Source organism: Sabethes cyaneus, chromosome 3 (assembly GCF_943734655.1).
Source record: "Sabethes cyaneus chromosome 3, idSabCyanKW18_F2, whole genome shotgun sequence".
NCBI lineage: Eukaryota > Metazoa > Arthropoda > Insecta > Diptera > Culicidae > Sabethes > Sabethes cyaneus.
In genome coordinates this window covers 98,203,776-98,226,271 of record NC_071355.1, presented here as the reverse complement: position 1 = coordinate 98,226,271, position 22,496 = coordinate 98,203,776, and the positions used below count along the sequence as shown (strand labels likewise).

The 22,496-nt window shown below is 39.1% G+C and overlaps 1 protein-coding gene across 2 annotated transcripts in view; it reads right to left on the bottom strand.

Moving 5' to 3' along the window:
* Window positions 1-1,746: 1,746 nt before the first annotated feature.
* LOC128742150 (neural/ectodermal development factor IMP-L2) overlaps window positions 1,747-22,496 on the bottom strand; it is a 69,038-nt gene continuing 48,288 nt past the window's right edge. The window contains exons 1-3 of one of the 2 annotated variants that reach the window (XM_053838388.1): window positions 3,685-4,543; window positions 2,777-3,054; window positions 1,747-2,697 (exon numbers count right to left, since the gene is read on the bottom strand). In XM_053838388.1, coding sequence (XP_053694363.1) covers window positions 2,170-2,697; window positions 2,777-3,052 — 804 coding nt within the window. In that variant the 5' untranslated portion in view covers window positions 3,053-3,054; window positions 3,685-4,543 and the 3' untranslated portion in view covers window positions 1,747-2,169. Of the gene's footprint in view, window positions 2,698-2,776; window positions 3,055-3,684; window positions 4,544-22,496 lie in introns of those variants that run through there. The other variant, XM_053838387.1, reaches the window with a different exon arrangement.

Sequence of the window (22,496 nt, the reverse complement as noted above, 5' to 3'; positions counted from 1 at the left end):
TGTCGTAAAGGGGAAGGAGCATCAGGGTATCGAATGAATCGAAGACTGGATGAGGGATGTGGTAACCAGCCCAAGTCATATAAGGTCGGAGAGGATTTTGACGAGCCCTTCTAGCATACAAATCATCACGCAAGATAAGTTTTCACGGGGAAGTTATGGATCTAGAAGCCGGAAGTCTAGGAAGTGTCTTCACTCTTCCCGTGGAATCATATAGGTGACATTGCTTATTGATCAACCCAACCCCTTTTGGTCCTTCACGAACAGCATTGACATGGAAGTTGCTAGGTAGACAAATTCGATTCTACAGTAATTCTACTTGCATACAATGGGAAATTTTTAAAGTGATGGTGGCTACCCCCATACATACAGTTACATCACTTTCATACCACTTCATCGTTCTCATAACATTTGTTTACATTGATCGTTTGATTCTGTTCGTTTAGTTCTGGTACCTTTCTTTACGCGGCTCTACAAACGTAGACTCTGGCACCAAGGACGCCAAAATGTTACGACGCGTTACGGTGCGACTTCGCTTGATGCGAAACTCCCCTTGAAACAATGCTAGGTACGCATTATACGAGCGTTAGTCATAAGTTGTTTACTGTTTTGAATGCAATTTATGCCTTATACCATAGCCGAAAGCTCTTGCTTTGTCTTTGTAAGAAAGTTTGGCAAACTCTGCATCTGTCTCATTGTAGTATAACTGCAGGCGTGTTCGTGTTCAGCCTAAATATCCTTTTTGAAATGCTCACACCCGGTGAATTCAATTACACCACTTACTGCTATAATGAAAAGTCGAGCAGTTTTCATATATCTAGCGCCATTTGTCGTATGTTAAACGATTATGCCTCATTTTGGTGAAAGCATTGCACTTTCTAATAACGAAAATGTAGATAAAAAAAATATATCTTTCAAATTTTAGTTTTTTGAATACGAGGAGCATTTTAAGACACAATCAGTATTTGTACTCAAACTAATAAGTGAGCAGATTATTGTGGCCAGAGGAACCGATAAAGTCGAGTTATAGACGCTATGTATCTCCATCAAAAATGATACTTATTTTTGCAACAATATATTAAGAAGGCCGAATAGTCATTGCAAACATCTGCATTAAATTGATCATCAAATCAATCATTCCGCTATCTTAAAATATTGATAATCAACTTGTCAACTGAATATTCAATTTCGGCCAAACGTTTCCAACCCCAAGTTAAACTGAATATTTTCTTACCGTCCATTTTGTTTTTTTTTATCTCAAAATTTTATTCGAATCTTAAATCCCCATTTGTTATTTGTGAAATTGCCGTACAAATAATATATGATGTACTTGTGGAGTAATGTAACCATAAGAATTTTCACCTATTTCTATTAATTGATGATACCATAATTTTGTTTCATTTTGTACTTCAACAATTGTTTTTAGCTTACTATCAAAAACACTTCAATTTGATTACGCTCGGAATTTCAATTTTTTCCAGTTTCAAAACAATTACCGAAAAATGTATGAATAAGTTTCACGGCTTGATTTTTGAGAACGAAGTTTCAGCGCTTTCCCAATCGGATGAGGATAACATTCTTGGAAACTGCGAGCACAGAACAATACGTTTCACTTACATCGCATCAGATTTGAGTTCCTTGGCGGCTGGACGGTGATTTTCACAAAACTCACTTGCATATTACTAATCAACTATAACGAAAGAACAAAAAAGTCGCATATTTTTCAAAATATTTTATTTGCACATAGCTCTCAATTACTTCATGCTTAGTGTACTCTGACAAACAGTTCTGGAATCGATCCAAAACAATGTACACCTAGTTTCGAATTCATTTGCTGGAATTCTATTTACCTACATCTACCAATTTAATGACAAGATTTTACGATTCTGTTGTATTCGTTGGCATTTGTAGAAAAAAAACTTACTAGCTAATATTCAAGGTAGTAACTTATATGATAAATTGTTTCAAATACTTTTTAAAGAATATTTAAATAAATTATTTGTTATGCATTTTGTTCCTACATGCTGATTAATAAGTTAAGTAAATGGCATAAGTGTTTATTACTGACTGTTGAAAATAGTAACTATATGTGGAATGTTTCGAAGCTTATCCGTTTTGTTCATGATTCTATGCAGTCCGATATTCTGCTTGTGTTTCACGTCATAGTCCTAATTAGTTAGGTCGAATGGGATAGAGAAAAGTTTCCGCTTCGTCCTTTGAGATAGCATTCTTGGCAACACAAGTATACGAGCCCATGTCGGCCCATCGAAGATCGCTGATAATTAATTCTCCGGTTGGCAGAGTTCGAAATCTTGGATCCTGCACGCTGCTTATAACATTGCCTTCTTCATTCTTCCATGTAATATCAGGTACTGGACGCCCAACGGCTTTACAGGGAAGAATCACTGTCGAGCCCATATATTCGAATAGAGCTCGATAGTGAAGCGTAACGCGGGCTGGTTTGAGATGCATAAATACGTGATGAACGCCAGGTTTTAGAATATCAGAGAAGTTAGAACGTGGAGAATCGACGTGGAATACAGTTGTAGACGCGACAGCAATTTGGCCTCCAGAACGGCCAATACAAGTGTAGGTACTCTCGGCAGCTCTTGACGAGTGATCCAATACTAAACGTGATACCACACGTGCCATTGTAGTTGGACTGCTTTCACTAATGATGTTCATGCTTACGTCGTCCCACTGTGGAAAAGATATAAAACAAAAATCATCGATCAGTACTTCAGCTGGAGTCGTTACCATTAGCAGTATAATGACTTACATCTGCCGTTTGGCCACTGCCATGTACCCACTGAACGAAAGGCGTCGGAGAGCCCATTACTTCACATTCTAGCTCGACGGTACTTCCCCGAATCTGAGTTACTTGTGGTGGTGGCTGTGAGGTGATTTTTACAAAATTTGGCCTAGAGGTCGTTCGGGGTCCGGTAGAAGATGCCGAAAGCGAATTGTCCTGGTCAAGATCTACTGCTCGACCATTGATTAGCGGTGCTAGTAACGCTAGCGTAGCCAGCAGATAAAGAATTTTAAGATTCATCATTCCTGGAAGGAGAAAAGTAAGAAAGTGTTAGGGCGCATGTCAACTTTTTTTTGTAGAAGAATGGAATTTTAAATTCTTAGAAAAAGTTCGACGATTGAAATTTTCCTTTCGAATTGCATCACCCGCTAGCCCTCTCTCTATCTCTTTCTCTCTTGCCGCGCTCTACAGCCTTACCAATTCAAACCGTCAAACCGAAGGTTTTTTCTAGCACTCTCTTTCGTCTAGTTTGCAGACGCATTCATGTGTATGCGTGTTCAACCATGTGCGTTCGTGAGGAAACTCATGAATGAATTGCTATTATACTAGAAAATTGCATTTTTTGCGGTTTTCATAAATCTTGCATTACTTTACGGTAGTAAGTTTCTAGTTGAAAACCAAAAAAAGTTAAGTTACTGGAGCATTAAACTGAATGCTTCGGTTTATTTCTATTGTCATGCGCAAACCCTTAGAAAAACGAAGTCCCATTAGGGTAGCTTTCACTAAATAGTTTATCGAAAAATAAACTATATTCTGATTATGACGATAATTTTTCGCTTCATATGGTTGATACAGTTTTAAAAGGCAGCAGACAGCAACAAGAAAATATTTGCTAAAGTCAAACAATAAATTTATGAGAAGTTTTTCCGACTTACCTATTCGAACCCGTATAATATGTGTCAATGATTTGAGAATCTTCCGTATGACAGTTTCTGAATTTTCAGAAACCTTTGATCTATCAATCAACTGCGTCCAGAGGACTAGCTTTTATCGTGTACCTCCTGGTGCTATTCAATAACGGTTGGCACTTGATTGGCGCTTCAATGATAATCCTTCCACTTTTCGATAAAGTAACAATGGATTCTGTGTTAGAACACTTTAAGTTGACGTTATGTAACGTTAGAGTTTATGAGATGCTTTATTAGCACATTTAGCAGCATTAATTCCGATAGGTTCACTTTTTGGTTATAGCTCAACATAGGGCCGAGTGTAGCGTACGTCGCCGTAATGCTGGACACCTTTGCACTCTTGCTGGCGGTCTGAGATTCAGTTCTGCGACTGCTCGTTAGGCTTATCGGCGCAATAATGACCTCTACAAACGGAGCGATCGTAAGAAAAAACCGCAGGCTTGGCTCTAAGGATCGCGTCTGATTGGATTCATTAAAATCCGGTTGTATATAAACACTGCAGCTTACAGACGTAATCGGAGATATGAACGAAATCTGAGGTCAACGAAATTAAACTCATCGAAGTCTACACCAGTAGTAATATCACACGAATAATCGGAAATTCTTTTGATAGAGAATACTCCGCTCTGCTTCGAACGTACATTAATTGGATCGTACAAGAATGGCGATCAAATGTTGCTGACGTCGGATGATTTGCGGTGCGCTTTGTGTTCTATCACTGGTTTAACTCAGGACCACCAACTTTGATTTAGGTCGCTTTTGATGCACTCGAGTAACTGAAACGGCTGGTAGAATTCACTTCCTCGAAAATGATTTAAATTCCAAACTTTAGAGTAACAATCTCAAACAAAAAGTGTTTTCGATGCACAGGCAAAATGAAAACTGATTTAATCATTTCTATCGCACCTCATTATATAGCGTAGTAGCCGCAAGCTCTCATCGTGCAGCTTCGGGAAATGTCGCCTGTTCGTTTTTAACGTGCCTCCGTTTCCTTTCCTCATTCGGCAGCTGGTTTGCTTTACGTTTACTGGCCTCTCCTGTCGCTCGATCGTGTTCTCTCGCAGCGAAGAAACGTGGGCTTTCGTTATTCCACGACTTCATCCACCTCATTCTTAAGTGATATGCATCATTTTCAAATACATACACGATCATTCATAAATTGATCTTGTAAAATCCATGCCATTGCCGGCTTTTTATGCCGGCGGCGGCGGTGGCAAGCATCCGACTATGCTTGCATTCTCGACACTAAAACTGAACATCAGGAAAGGAACGGTCCGGCCAGCCAGGTAATAGCAGTCACGCCGGGAAGGCCTCATGCTGGATATCATTGTGAAAAAATTGAATTAAAAGAAATTTTCTTGTTAGGTCTTTCCAGCCAGCAAAAAAAGCATGAGCGATAGAAGAAGCAATAAAAAGCTATCGCCTGATGCAGTTACATAAATTACATGGTTTCCCCTTAATCCGACCACCTTTGGTGCCACGACTGACTTGCGAAGCAGGCGGGCACTTGAAGTGAGCTTACCGCGAGTACGGTGAAGCTGAGCTGGCAGCAACCACAGAGGCTGCATTCGGCCAGTTACCGGCCGGGACGGGTTTTGGCCACCTCAATGTCTGCTGAGACCGCTGCAGTTTCAATCGCAGCGACACACTCACGGGGATGTTGTGTGATTGTACGGTGGCAGCACGGATTGCTATTAATTAAAATTAATCACCTTGTCACGGCAAATGAATAATTTACCTCACCTGTCTGCAATAGACTGTATTACCTCCGCTCACCACGCTACGAAACAATTAAGTCACATTCTGTCGAAATTGTCGAACGGATGGTTGGGGGAGTGTTTCTTGAAGCGATAAACGATTGGTGGATAAGCCTTTTTCTATTAGGACGGAGCTCTGACCGAGCGTCGAACACTTACATGTGTCTCTTTATGTGTTGGATGTTATCTGTGGTAACATGCGCAGCTCGAAGGGTTCGAATCCATAGGGTAGCGTGACTTTCACGTGTTACCTGCTTCAGCTTGGACTTTGTGTTGAAACTCATCCGGTGGACACTGTTTTAATTTTAACTATAGTCTTCAAAGGATGTTTGAATTGGCAGTACGACGGGAGATAAGAGTTTCTTTAGTATTTACAGTGGCTTGTTATCGCATTGTCGTGAAAAGTGCTGTCACTGTGAATAATTACAAGCTGTCTTCCTTCCTCCGTGACCTGACCGTGAGTTGTTCTTATTCAAACATGTAGCCTCGGCTGGTTTGTCGATCGGGGCTATCGGCGTCAAATCATGTTTGAACCAGAAATAACTGGTTACAATCGTGGTTTCGATTACGAGAATCGTTATTTCTTTCCATGGGAGAAATGCAACTAATTTCAAAATCTCTCGAAATTTCGTTTTTAACACACTTATTCAATCGTTGCGAGCGGAAGTGACGCATAAGCCGCTACTGTGTTAATTTTCAAGTGATCGTGTTATTGAAATTATTCTGAAATTCTCGAAAATGCTCGGTCATATTCGGATCGGGTTGCTTAGCCTTTTCGAAATATAAACTTTATTGTGTGGTTTTAAAGGTCGAAAAAATAGATGGGAAATAAAGCAAACAGCAGACAAAAGCATAGAATTCAATTTTTGAAAAATTATTCAAAATAGAGTTGTAATTAGCGTGCAATGTATGATAGTCTCCCAGTTGGCTTCGAGGTATGACGCTGACCTAATAAGCCACTCGTCGTATGTTCGAATCTCGACTGATAGAGGCCGTTAGAGTCAATAGGATCGTAGCAATTGGCCCTGCAATTGTCCTGCACTCTAACAGCTGGCTGCGAAGTCTGTCGTATAAAAAACAAAAGGTCAAGTTTCGATAACGGAATGTTAGCACCTAGGCTTTGCTTTGCTTTGTATGATAACAATTAGAAGAAAAAAAAATCCCAAAATAGCTATCAATCTTACTTTTATGCGCCATTTTTGGGCAGCTTGTTAATCGTTTCCTTTCCTTACGTTTTTCTAGGGGATTGTGATTCCGCCATGTTCATACTTCTAGCATTTTTGTGTAGAAATATGTAGAAAAGAGATAGTATATCATCCAGTGGTGCTGAATGCAAAAAACGGCATCAGGATCGTTGGTGCCTTCGAAGAAGTTTATCAATAAAATATAATGCATTTTTTGTACTATTAGTATGGCTATGAATGAATTCACCTATTAGGGTGATACAAATTTTTGTTTTTTCAAATGCGTTTAAAAAAATTTCTCCAAAACATTTGTAGAGCACACTAAAATGAGCAACTTTGCTGAATATAGTAACTATTTAGCACTTACTGGTTGTTAAATATGATGGTTCGTTAAAAAAACCATTCAAAATTCAATTCTGCTCAATAACTTTACACACGATTTTTTTAGTATTTGTTAATGTTCAACAAAGTTATTCAGTATACATATTAAAATACGTATTTTCTCTAAAGACTGTTTATTGCTAGGATGCATATTTAGGTTGTGAACCATTTCGCAAAATTTTTACCTTTTTGGTTAAAACATGACAGTTCGATAGTTATTTCTCCTCGAGTGGTTAAAATTAGTTCAGAATGCGAACCATTGTTTGACAGATTTATAGTTGTTTTGCTCAATGCGAGTTTATTCAGTCCGGGTTTGAACAGGATGAATTTTTGGTGTTAATTGGTTCCTATTTGATAGATAGAATTAATCTCATTTCAACCTAAATTCTTTCGTTTTTGTCTTTTTTTCGTAGATTTTTGCAGGGATATTAACAACATATATATTAAAAACAAGAATAGATTTGGTTTAAACTTAAAATAAAAATGCCTAAAATCCATTTTTTTTTTGCTCGATTAAAAATTTCTCTTTGTTTTTTTTTTGCCCCCCCCCCACACACCTTCAGTGGCCTAATACCGGAGGGACAAAAACTTTTTAAAATATTTGTAATGGCCTTACTTTTTGATAGAGCGTTCTGAAAAAAAAATTTTGGACGCGTTTAAAAACACAAAATTTTTCTTCATTCTAACAGGCGGATTCACGATCATATTAATAGTGCCAAAAGATGCGTTATACTTCAATAACAAACTTCTTCGAAGACACTAACCTATACAAATTATGCGTTTTTTGCTAATGCTAATGCTAATGATCGCGTTGTTATTTACGCAGCTATTTTTTTTTGCGAAGTTCGGAATTTACGCCGTTTCTTACGCGAATTTCAAAATTTAGGCACGCGGTTCATTTTTACGCGCTTTTGATTTGACCGGAGCGTCGTGTAAAAAGTGATTGGTGTATACTGCGAATTGTTATTTTAGGACGGTTTCGATGCAATATTTCGTTATACGGGCGATACGATATCAACAGGAGTTACTTGTTGAATAATTGTAGCAACGTTTCACATTACTGCAACATCTCTTTTGAAAATGTGGTGAGAAAATTTCACTAATATATTTCTATTTCCTGTAATTTGACCAAACCATTTTCGGACGGGGCAAAAGTTCGATTCATGGACGAGGCAAAAGTGCGTAGATAATTAGTATTCGGGTAAGAATCCTATTTTAAGCAGTATAAAGAATGTACTCGAAAAATATGCATGACTTTGTTCTATGTATAATTTGAAAATTGTATAAAAATTGATGAAATTATGGGTAAAACTAGTTTAGAGTGCAATGTTTAGATGTGCAAAATTTCGTCACAATCTGTCAAGTGATTATTGAGATGGCTTTCAAGTAAGCAGTGTTTCGACAAAAAATTATGGGCGCGGTCGTGAAAAATCCAGGCCAGTCCCACCGGTTGATCGTGAAACAGTTGGGAATCGACCATTCGACTTTGTCCCGTGGGGTAAAACCGTTCAAGAAGAACCCAAAAGACCCAGCGGCGAACTGGCTGCGGAAGAAAAGCGAAGACGACCGACCCCGTAAAGGCAAGGAAGGTGAGAGATTACTTCAAACACAACCCGAACCTCTAGATTCGGGACGTGGCCAAGAAGGTTAATTTTTTCGTCTGGTTCGTCCAGTAGCCAAAGAAGCGGGCTGGACTTCATGTGTTTAAGATTAGGACGGTGCCTAACCGAACCGAAATCCAGCGCTATGAAACTGTACCGCGGTTGGTGTAGCCGAAATGAATCGTAATAGACGACGACACGTATATTAAAGCAGACGCCAAAGCCTGAAGTTTTTCGTCGGCAAGTCTCGTCTGGATGTTCCGGAGAAGTTCCAGAACAAGAAGGTCGACAAATTTTCCAGGAAGTATTTGGTGTGGCAGACGACCGACACAATCAACGGCCAAATATATAAAGAAGAATTGCTCTAGAAGCGCCTACTGTCCTTTCTCCAGTCCCACGTAGGTGACACTCTGTTTTGTGCAGATCTGGCATCGTCCCATTACGCGAAACCGGTGATGGAACGGTACGAAGCTAACGATGTTGTTTTTGTTCCGAAGCAGGCAACTCCACCAAACTCGCCTAATGGATAATTCTAGGCCCTTAAGGAAAAGCTCCGAAAAATAGGGAAGGTCTTCAAAAATGGCCAGGATTTGAATTAACCGTTATGTGTGCAATAAAAAAAACACCCTTAGCAGGGCGACAAGGGTACCCGGGTACCCAAAATTGATATTGTTATAACATCAACAATTTTAAACCGATTTCGACGAAATAGGTGTCATTTGATTCGTTTATTTATCTAGTTTTGAATCATATGACCATTTGGCCACTAAAAGACATACGGGGCCCGAAAATCCGGAATTCCGACAGAGTGTCCGCTGTGAGGAAGAGAAATGATTGTATTGCAGGAAAATCAGTCATGCGGATATAAAAACTCTAAAAATTCATACAATGTACTATTTCATATAATGAGATGAATCAGGTTGGCCATTCCGGAGTAGGTTCCTGTGGGGTCATGGGTGGCCAGTCCAGGATTGGAGGTAAAACCTAGCAATATGGGTATCAAAGTTCTTGGAATTAGTTCGGTAGGTGATATTTTTTACATTTCGATGTATTTTGATTGGTTATTTCGAAAATGGTTTCTACGGGGTCACAGATGATACCGCAGGATTCAAGATAATGCTTAGCATTATCAGAACCGTTCAAAACGTAGAACCATCCGTTATACATTTGGAACCAGTTCCGAAATTATCAATCAGTACTAAACTGACCATTTCAGTTCAAAACATCTAAAAGATCCGCTAAACCAATTCTAATATTGGATTAGGCACCCAACTCGCCATCTGTATCCCTACAGGAACCAAATTCTGGAGTGGCCAATGCGATCTAAAGTCACCAATTTATATAATTAGATGAAAAAAGGGTCCACAGTGTCAAGTTCAAAGCTAGTAGGTTTACTGAAAGCTGATATTCTTTCAAAACATGCGGCTTCCCAAGTTTTACCGGATGTTGCTCCGGAATTACCGATTCCCGGGAACTACTTGTCATTTGATGGCCAAATGCTTTATATAATCAAAACTAGATAAATGTACGAATCAAATGCCACTGGTTTCATCCAAATCGGTTCAACATAACTAAAGTTATGAAGATAGCAAATCATGGGTACCCGGTACCCTTGTCGCCCTCCTGCGTAATAAAAAAATTCAAGTGACTCTCATTGCTAAACCCCTTTATGGATATGCACCAAAAAAACCTCAATTACTTAAGATCAACGAGTTTTACGATGTCCCAAAATTTCAATGACGTATGTTTTAAATTGAATGAGTTATAACTATTTTAAAACTGAAAAGGTACCCGGGTACCCTGTCGCACACATAACGGTTAAGAGTGGATAAAAGTGTGTTAGAAAGATGGCGCAAGCATTGCACAGGATTTGATAGGTAGCGTTAAGTCCAAGGCAGGGGCGGACTGGGAGCCAAAGGGCCCACCAGGCCTTTGAGATTAGGGGCCCCAGTTTGCAATGTTCTCATGATAGTAAATTAACACAAAAAACGACATCTACTCAAAAGACATCAGCGTTACAAGGTCAGTAAATCGAATGAATATGGGCTCTATTTTGTAAGTCATGTCGTGCAACTCGACTCGACTCAGGCACGGTCGAGTGTCGTGTATCAGGAGAACGAGCAGCATAGCGGCTAGATGCTCGAAACAAATAAACTCAGTTGTTATTAGGATCGAGTTACTAGCTTTTAACGTGTGTGTCATATTAGCGGTTCACGGTACTTTAGTTTGGTCGCATTTTTCTTCAACCCAATCTTCGCTACTTTGAGTTTTAGTTTGTTCAGCCACCACTACAGATGATGCTCTATCGACAATATCCATTTCATTGGGAAAGCAGACGAACTAACTAGATTTGCTGAAGATTGTGCTTGTGTGTTGCTCCTTTCATAACATCCTGTAACGGCATGTTGAACAGCCCACATGAGGGACCATCACGTTGATAAAGTCCCCTGCGAGGTTAGAATGGCCACTCATTTTACGGTCGATGGTATCATACGCAATTTTGAAATCAATGCAATAATTGTGCGTTGAATTCTGTATTCGTGGACTTTTTGGAGAATCTGCCACAGCGTGAATATTTGATTTGATTTGCGTGATAAATGATAGGATGTCATTAGTTCAATATATATGAGTAGATTACTGCGTCTACACGTCAGAACAGAACTGTTCATAGTGCAGGCGATTCCTATGCCGAGTTATAGCTATCCCTGAGATTAAACTTTTGGATTCTCCTATAAGAATCATGCTTCTATAAGCAAGGTATTCTGTGCGAATCCTCTGTAGAATTTCCTCACACGATTCCAATGTGAGGAATGCCCGAGACTCTGCGCGAATCTTTTTGGTTCGTCTTGGTAGAGCTGCGGAAAAAAGAACCCACCGTCTAAAAACGTCAGTACGAAGAGCACGTGCTCGCCAGTCCAGAGGAGCGGTTTGCCAGCAACGACACACGAAGTTTCTACAAAACGGTCAGGTGCAAGAATTTTGCCATGCCTGTGATGTGCAATGATAGTGCTGGCAACCTACTTACTGACAAAATGACGGTAGCAGCCAGGTTGAAGAGTATTTCCAGACGCTGTTGAATAGAGAAGTAAACACGAAGATCAGCAGGTACAGGGTAAGAATTTTGAGCGACGGCCAAACTGTGGAGCCATCAACACAGGAGGAGGTCAAAAGAGCAATCAGTGAGCTGAAAAACGGTAAGGTTGCTGTAAAGGATGGCATCCTGGCTGAACTTCTAAAAGCGAGGAGCGAGCTGCTGTACGAAACAATTCGCTACCTCATTGTCAGGATCAGAATATGGGAGGAAAATAAATATCGGAGGAGTGGTTGATTGGCCTCATTTCCCAAAATTTTAAAAACGGACATCGACTTGAGAAAACTATCGAGGCATTACGTTGCTCAATTTTGCCTATAAGGTGCTCTCCCTATCGTGTTTTTTAGACTGAGTCCATTAGCTGAGTTCTTCGTCGGCGAGTATCAAGCTGGTTTTCATAAGGGTCGCTTCGCGATGGATCAAGTATTTACCCTGCGTCTAGTAACTGACGAGTTCCGGGAGTGCAACTTGCAGACTCATCATATTTTTATGGATTTCAAGGCGGCATATGATTCAGTCAAACGAAATTAGCTGTGACAGTTAATGCTAGGACATGGTTTTCTTACAGAACTAGTTACGTTGACTCGTGTGACGCTGGATGAGTAAAAATTATGAGTCAGAATAGCAGATGAGACCTCACGTGCTTCTTGATTTTGCGGATGACGTGGATATCACCGAAATCAAAAGTAGAGCAGTGAAAGAGGCCTTTAGGTCATTTATTGAGAAATTGGGACTTACCATTAACACCGCCAAAACAAAGTACATGGCGTGGAAATCCAAATGGTGTTGGTGTCGAAGAGGAACTGAATATATTTTGGTATGCTCGTGACATGTGACAACGATGTAAATCGCAAAATAAAACGACTAATTGGTCGGTATTAAGTCAGACCGAACCAAGTGACAAAACTCTGTTTTCGAGAAAAACGCGTTCAAAGTGTGCAGCTCTGTATGGTTTATATGCTACCAATCGTTAGATATCATCTCATAACTATGACTGTGTGCAATATTTATGTAGTCTGATTGGAGTAAAATGTTGCTTTGAAATTTCTTGATCGTTTGCGTTCATTAACTCATTTTTTAAAATTTTGCGACTTGGTCCGGTCTGATCTAACACCGATCAATTGTAGCTGCGAATTGGCCTTTACGCAGGCATTACGTTTTGTAGCTGAAGTCCCGTAGCTTGCAAATTCCCATAAACTGACGCTCTAGAGAACACTAATTCTCTCGGTGGCCCTTCACGGACATGAATCATGGAATGGACGCTAAAAGAAGCTGATCGACGAATGCTTAGGGTTTTAGCGTAAAATTTTGCAAAATCCAAAATGGCGTGTAGCGCAGACGAATGAACCACGAGCTATATTAAGAATGTAAATATGCTGTTATAATAAGATAGTACAGTGTGGCAGTCTGCGCTGGACTGGTAACGTGTCTAGAATGCCCGACGAAAGAGTAGCCAAAATTATTTTAAGCAGAGAATCAAGAAGAGGCCCTAGACTTCGGAGTAGACATCGCACTGATAGATGTGCGCTATCGAGGATGATGCACGTTCAGCTGGTATTCGAGGGGTTTGAAGCAAGGTAGCCCAGGATTGAGTACTGGAGGACCATAATTCATTCGGAGCAGGATCGATAACGGCCCGCCGCCACTGAAGTAAACTAAGTATGGAGCTTAAGCCGACAGTTCGAAATTTATAAGTAGTCAAATAACTGCAGATGAAATACTAATTTTACTTTTAAATACTCAGAATTGAAGCTGGTAATATTTTCGGAGCTTGGAGCAACAGCTCAACTTAAATGATTTCATGAATCACCGTGCCCCAGCAATTGAACATTCGTGAGTCGTAGAAAAAGTTCAATTGAAAGAGAAAGTTTGGTTTAAAGTTGGGGGCCCCAACAGTCTCATTTGAAGCTGAATTTTCAATCATCAAATCGGTTGATTTCATGAATCATGGGGCCCCAGCAATCGAACATTCGTGAGTCATAGAAAAAGTTTAATTGAAAGAGAAATTTTGGTTTAAAGTTCGGGGCCCCAACAGTCCCATTTGAAGCTGAATTTTTAATCATCAAATCGGTTGATTTCATAAATCATGGGGCCCCAGCAATCGAACATTCGTGAGTCGCTGAAAGACTTTAACTGAAATAAAAATTCTGGAATATCTCATTTTGTGTAACTACAAAAATTTTACTGGGGCCCACCGGGCATTTGCCCGGTTGCCCGGTGGGCCAATCCGCCCCTGGTCCAAGGTGCGAGAATTTAGCCTAGGAGAATGAATAAACCAACTTTACAAAAACATAGCTAATATGTATTTATTTATTCCTGGAGGGTTTCAAAAATATCATACTTGAAATGAATTTTTATTGATCATTATTGTCTGTAGCATTTTGTTCGAGTATAGTCTTTAGTCGTATTACTGATTGTTTTACCTTATTATGAGCGATGGATTGACTAGGTAGAGGATATTCGCCTTATTGATAATTTCATTCTTGCATTTATCGCTATCCTAACCTATCATATTTATCATTATCCTAACAAACATTATTGTTGTATAACAGCTCACAAGCGCTTATTATCCAATAATTAGCTATACAACAGTTAAATAAGCTACTATTCAATAAAAAAGTTTGTTGGACTATTATTAACCTAAACTTCTATTATTTTACATTAACAATTGAGGCGCTGGAACTAACTTTAATCAGCTCGAACGCATTTTCATCACCAAGGTGATTTCTTAAGCAGTTTTGGATTTAGTGAATTTTACTGACTTGTCCCAAGTTATCACTGTTATAAGACGCAAACGCTCACATTTCTACTACAGTATGTTATGTTAAAGTTATGTACAAACGTGGTGATTCCTGGTGCTGTTACCCTAGCGACACGAAAAAGTTAAAGATTGTGCTAATAATTCAGGCAATCCGGAATAGATTTTGATGATTTGTATACCAATCGATTTATAATAAGGCCATTGCAAATCATTTTCAAAGTTTTTGTCACCCGCCTCCCCCCTTCCCTTGGAAATTGACTGAAAAAATCGGGGGGCAAAAAAATAATTTGTAGGATATGAGTTAATTTTTTTATAGAATCAATTGTCTGTGGGTTCTACAGCCTGAAAAACTCGAAAAATAAGTACGAATTGAGTCAACGCTTCTAGCACGAAATAGAAATGGAAGTTCAAACAGTGAAATTTTTGAAACTCGGCCAAAAAAAATTTCTTTCGTTTTTGTGTTTTTGTTCGTAGATTTTTGCATGAAAAATAACAACGCATTTATTAAAAGCAAGAATAGATTTGGTTTTCACGTTTACACTTTAAGTAAAAATGCCTAAAATCCATTTTTTTTTGCTCGATTAAAAAATTCTCTTTGTTTTTTTGGCCTATTGCATTGTTTATACTACATTCGAATCTACCCATTGCTATTTTATTGCATATTTAGACAATTCTGTTGCTCAAAACAGAGGCACCAAAGCATAATTTAACAACAATAACGAAAATGTAATGCAGTGAAACGTCTTTCAGCGATGCCAAAATTATTTATTGGAATCATAACGTTTATTGCTTTTCAAGCTTCCAATCTAATTCAATGCTCCTTATGTCAGTATAGGTAATAGTAACAGTATTGGACTAAAGTGTTTTTCGCGGTTTACTGTCAGAGCGAGAGCAATACCCGACAGGCTCCGCCCATTAGTTACGTAGATGGTGGAATGACAGAATTAGAAAAAAAGGACGGACAACAACTACTTGATTACAGAATTAGTTTCTACGAAGCGTTCAAACCTGACAGTTCAAACGTCTGGTATTTCTTCGAAGCCGATATCATCAACGCATCTTCGAACGAATTGTTGCTCTGGCTTCCAGTCTAGAGCTCACTACAATAAGCGTTATACGATTCTTACCTCTTTCAAGGCTCTGACCTGTGTCAGTCTGCTGTTTGCAAACGAATTGGTCAATTGGTCAGCTCGTCTTTTCCTATCGTGCACTTGGTTCCAAAGGCTTTACCGAAAATTATTGAAAATGTCTATTTATGTTTGAGTTCTAACCTTGTTTTCAGAAGTCAGTTTTCAGCTGTTCAATTGAAATTTTGCTTTATAGTTTGGTTGATATTTTTGTAACTCGTATTTAGCGCTTTTTTTGCAAAAACGTACAATTTACGCTCAAGTCTTTTTTTACACGGTTTGTTTTTTTCGATTACTCAAGAACGGTGTACCTTAGGGACCATTTACAAACTACGTGTCGAATGTCGGGCCTCTGCCAAATATATTGAGAAATAAATGAATGGCCCCTAAGTTGCCCCGTTCTTAATAATCGAAAAAACAAACCGTGCAAAAAAAGTACTTGAGTGTAACCCAAAGAGTTACAAGCTAAAAAGAAATGCTGCTACTAGATTAATTGTACCATTAACAAACACTCATTCAAGTATTGCTGAACATCGTATTCAATTGTTAAATTTCAAGTATCAACCAATCCGAACAACACAATCCACCCAAAGTTTAAAGAGAGTAATGAAACGGTGAAATTACTAGGTTTACACCTACAGCAATTTATAGAAAACGGCCTACCAGGAGCTATGTATAGGCAAGCTTTAGCCTGAAGACATAATGGAAAATGATACGTTGGTGGTTAATTCACGTGGAAATTATTTTATCGCCTCGGGTAACGCTTCCACTGGCATGCGACAAGTGCTTATCCGTTTGAGCATTAAATTACCGTATTTCTTGAAAATCGCATTCATTAGACTTACAGGAAAAAACTTATGCGTTGAACTGTGTTTCCTGATTATTGAGTTTCGTTATAATTAGTCGTTTTTCTGATCGAAAAGTATATGGAAATTTAATACTATTGTTATATATAAATAGCAACGCGTCTCCATTTGTCCGCAAGTGATCGCGGCGCTCAGTTTTTAAGGATACATAATAAAACTCTAATTCAATTTAGGAAACTATGCAATCCAAAATCAATTGCAGAACCAAATTGTTATTGAAAGTTTATTTTTAAATATCCTGAAAATCTACATTCTCATTCGAAATGATCATTTCCGTTGTCAGTGTAATTCAACTTCACCGTATAGGTGAAAGTCAGCATGAACGGACAGAGTCAAAACCATGACCATGTGAACTATCATGGCCGGAAAGTTCGATGAAAAATAAATTTTCATATGACTGACCTTTCACCGTATTTTAAAAGTACCGCGTGGGACACCCTAGAATGTGGAGAAAAAACTTTTTCTTGCTTATACAATTTCATAAATCTCACCGATAAGCGAAATATACAAGCGAAATCGTTGGCTATGACAATAAATATGAGCACCGTGTCCTGGAACGAAACATGCACCTTGAGCGATTTTTTTCCATTTCAAGTTTACACCAAGTATGAACCTCGACTCGGTTTTTTTTTATTAAACGGTTATTTCAGTTGAACTGATCATTCGGTTTATTTTAGTAAATTTACAATTTTGGAGCCTCTCATAAAATAGTAAATTAATGCAGCAAAGTTGTCCGGACGGCAACGATGAAGTAAGCTGTGTCCGTACAGCCTGCCGCAAAACCACGTAATTCCGCGCAGATTATAACCAGTTTCATTTGAATTGTTAATTAAGAAATGGGTTTCATTACAATCTGAACTAGAAGCAGATAATTGATAAGTTAAAGCGAATCGTGACTTTGAATGTCCCTGGTCATAGTCCCGCCGTCCGGAAGAAAGATCTGAACGTCCATCATTGGAAGCTCTCTGTAGCGACATATGCATTGAGCAAAGTCCAATGGATTGATCATTGTCACTGTCTGAACCAGATCTCGCATAGCAACAGCAGCCAACAGTTGGTAACAGCTGGTAGCAGCAGTAACTGAATTTAGCACACATACGAGTGCCGGGGAAGGTTCACGAGATTGGTAGCTTTTTCAGCAGTAAAATATCATAGGATTAACACAACAGGCAGCGTGTCGCGCAGCATTCAAAGCAAGTTTGGTCGATCGAACGTAGAGAGTGCGCCAAATTGGATATCTGCCTTAATCAGTAGGGTGGCCAATTCAATTTCAACTAATTATACCATGTTTCAATTACATCTGCATCCAATGAAAATGTCTTTTCTGAGAACATTGTTCCATGTAAGTTTTTTTTCTTGAAGAACAACAAATCATTTTTATCCAAACTTTCGGGCTGCCTAACACTGTCACGTTGAATGACCTGTTGGGTTTACGACTCTCGTTCTGATTTGGTTTAAAATCAATTTGTCACACCGTGATTGTTAATGGGCTATTAAGACTGTGGCATGTCTAATCACCACTTACAATAGTATGCGGACCCGAAGAATAGCTTTTAGATGTGTTACGAATGCACGACAGAATGGATTAACGTTTAAACTTCACTTGCACTGTGCTATAACGGCGTGGCCAGGCCCCTTGCGGTTTAATCAAAGACTAAATGCCCTGTCCAGATCCGCTTGTACACAGTTTGTTAAGCTGATCGCACGTTAGTTTTTGCCATTTTCTAGTGATTTGTGCACTCGAAGCTCATCCATTTACTGCCCAGGAGAGAAAAGTGATTGTCAACTGGAGAATGGTGTGACTTGCCAGCTTTCAAATATCTAATGATAATTAAAAGATATATGTGTGTCGAATCGTGGATGTTCAAGTAACTTAGAGCACGTTGTCTCAGTCAACTGACCAAAATGAGTAATATCCAAGTAACATCCAAATAACTCAAGTTTGGGCATGCTGTCAAATATCTGTGGACAGGGTTAGTACGCCCTCTGCGGAAGACGGTGATAAGTGCTAGTCTATGTATCATCATTCTAGTCATCACTACTACACTGATATCATGGGATGACATCGTACATCAATACTATACGCGTATACTCTTTCAAACGGTAGCGATCACTAACTCTTGCAGCCAATATTAACTGGCATAAGTATATGCTATGCCCTGTGTTGCTAAGTTCTGTGGAGTGGACTTTGAAAATATTCATGGTGATATATTTTTGAAGCCCCACGGCTTACAACAAAGACGCAAGCCACACACACATGAATTGCATATATACAGGCGTGTGGTGTGCCATTTGCACTGCAGCTCCGCTTGTACACCGCTTAAGGATATTTAGTTTTTGTATAGTATTTTTGTATTAGTTATGTATAGACCAAATCAAGGTGACGTCATCTGGCAGATACTGGCGCCCTTGTTTACAAACAGACCGCAGAGTCCAAAAAAGTTTCAGCTGTTAAACGGCAAGTTTGTTGTTTAAACAGCATTAGGACTAAATTTAAAACACCATTATGCCTGTAAAATGTTAAAACACACGTTACATTCGCTATAAACGAAAAGGAAAATTTTCAAAAATGTAAACAAGGGCGCCAGTATCTGTCAATTGACGGTATGATCATTTGGTCTATAGGGGGGCTTTGTAGTGGCAAGGTTACCAAGTCTGCTTTGACAAGCGAATGGTCATGGGTTCGAATCTTAGTAGAATAAGGCCATTCGATGTCAAAGTGACTTTAGCATGGGTTTATTCTCAGGCCCCTCATCGCCCTTCTTTCATGCTGAGTTTTATATTATCCCGATATGGCCTATTAACAGTGCAAAAATGAGTAAAAATGCACAGGTTTGCCACGTCAGGGATGACTATAATTGGGGACTTCGCGCTGTCATGTGGAACGAGGTGGGTAAAGTAGAGTAAAGCATTGAAGAAAGGGTACCCAATCACACACAAGCACGCATAAAAAATTCAATAAGCATATCGCTCAATCAATAGCGATTATAGCAAAAAATAAATGCAGTGCGGGTTATACAGCAAACACCGGGCGATATCACATAGATCAAACGTTACTGGTCGCAGTGATGAGTCCATACAGGAAAAAAATAGCTTCATTTTTGCGCAAATTTCTTAAATTGCAATTTTATTAAGAAATTTGATTGCTTAATGATATATCCTATCACAACTTAACTTTTGACGTACATGGTTTTTCTTTCGTTTTTGTTGAAGCTATTGCGAATAAACCCCAAGTAGCACACTTTAGGTCCATTGAGTTGAAGCAACTGGTAGGGCTGTTCTGCACTCAGTGCACTCATTTTGCTTTTATAGCTGTAACACCTCAGCCAAACAAAATTCGAAAATGTTATGTATGGGGCATTTATAGAGTCAATTATTACCCTAAGATTGCTGAACTAAGTATTGCTCTGACTTAAGTATTTACGGCGCACTCCCAGTTCACACTGGGTGGCGCCCTCGGAGCGCTCTCTGCCTCCACCCAGTGTGAAGTGAGAGTGCACCGTAAATACTAAAGATAGAGCAATACTTAGTTCAGAAATTTTATTAATACTAATCGACGCTATAAATGCCCCATACACAACATTTTCGAATATTGTTTGCCTGAGGTGTTACAGCTAAAAAGCAAAGGTGCACTGAGTGCAGGACAGCCCTGGCAACCGGATTGCGACTGAAATTACTCATATTTCGAATACTACAACAACTTTGTAACAACTGTGCTAGTAGGAACATTGCAATAAGCGCTAAACTAATAGTTGGTGAACGGCTGGATAAGAAAATATTATTATATTATATCTTCAACTTGGAGTTGTACAGACAATGCGTAACATAGACCCCAGAGTAATCCTTAGCCTCTTATTCAGCAACTCCTATCCTTCTTATGGTACCAGCTGGAATACGAGCGATCTAAGCGAATGTCGGGTAATCAAGCATTGCCAGCCCAGAATAGGCTCGTCTGCCTTGAGCAAGAGGGAAGAGGCCCATGTCAGGGGCGGATTTTGGTGTCTTGACCAAGGTATCTACCAAATGCGCGGCAGAACTCCAGGTTAGGAGCGGCTCACGACTGCGTCTGATCCGAAGCGGGTGGCTGAATTAAGAAATGTGTTGTTTCGGGACTACACCTAAGATGCCAGTTTCTCGGTACAAGACACGGAAGCGCGACCCTAGTAAGGCAACCTATCTAAACCTTTTCACTTCGAAAAATTAAGAAAATTGGACTCGGAACATTCGGTGTGGACAAAGACGATGAAATAACCCAAGTAACACACTTGGTTTTAAATAAGAATTGACAACAGATTAAAAACAAATCGTATTGCTAAGCTTTCGTTTACCCATACTTTTTTTTGTTTATAGGAGACTAGACCACTGCGACCAGCATTTAGATCTATTGTGGCAGCCCATACTTAGTTACAACCTGATTACGATTGAAACAGCGCAAGAAACGAGCTAAAAAATAACATGTTTGTGAAATATTTCAAAGTAACGCCTATGCGTTGCATGGTTTTCGTACTACCAACAGAAAAGCTTAATCGCGCTGTTGACAGGAATTTTTTTCTGATATTTCCCTGCAGTTATACATTTACAAGCAAAATAATGTCAGACATTTTTCGCAAGATAAAATGGCAAAAATATATTTCGGTAATTCAACAATCACTCAAAGCAACATTGTATAGCCTGCAAATAATCCAACCTAAAGTGCGATTTTAAATTTACCGTAAACTTTGCCATTCTACTTCCGAAAAATTGATGCGCTCAAGATATGCTTTGATAAGCAAAAGTTGAGTGAAGTCGATAAAATTATCAGTTTTTGACAATCTCACAAAACATGCTAATCTCTTTGAAAACCTGTGGGATATTTCATATTAATTATGTTATATGTCCCTCTTTCTACGACACAAAAATAATGATCTATTTCATTATATTTTAGCGTAGTCATCGGTCATGTTTATACAAAACTATTATTTGCTTATTTAGATCACCGTGACACTAATATTATTAGAACTTGTTGATTCTTTTCGGTGAAAATCAAAAACTATTGATTTGGTGTGACGTTTCTGCCTACTGTTTTCCTTCGGCCATCATCAGACGTCTACAAAACAATTATAAAATTTATTTACTATTACATTTTACATACAACATAAAATTTTCAGTCAATTTCTTAATTACAATACATTTACTTGGTCTAATTTATCACTTACAATAACGCGTCAATTCTGCATCATCACTCACAACCAATAATGTAACCCCGTCGGTTCGTATTCGGGTTGAGCTCCTACGATTTGCTTCTCTTGTTTGTATGTGGCGGAGTTTGAACACTAACCCATCGTATGCCGTATTGAATTTTCCACATTCTCGCTGAAGATTCACCGTTTTTTCCTCACCCAGTACTTTGATGTGGAATACCTCTGCTGTGAGTCTGGTCTCCTGGTCCTCTATCCGTGCAACTATTCGAGCATCATCAAAGTTGAACAGGTGTCCATCTTGGATAGTTTGCTGCGATAATCCCGTCCTAGCCTCCTTCTTCTTGGTGTCATTCTTGTGTTCCGCCAGCCTCACCTCCAGTTTCCTCCCTGTTTGACCAATGTAGACCTTCCCATCGTCCGTACCGCACGGAACTGAGTATATTACGTTCGTCTGCTTCCCTGCTGGAATCGTGTCCTTCAGTTTGCTGTAGATGTTGTTTACTATCTTATTTTTTGGCTTAAACGCAAGCGCAATGTTATGTTTGCGCATGATTTTGTTGAGTTTTTCACTCAGTCCCGGGATGTATGTTGTGGCAGCATATTTTAGTTGTGGTTTTTGTGGTTCACTTAGGGTGTTGTAGTGTTTGTGAACTCGCTCTTTTGTAGTTTTATTGATAAACCATGTTGGATATAAATAAATTTTATAATTGTTTTGTAGACGTCTGATGATGGCCGAAGGAAAACAGTAGGCAGAAACGTCACACCAAATCAATAGTTTTTGATTTTCACCGAAAAGAATCAACAAGTTCTAATAATAATTATACAAGACTA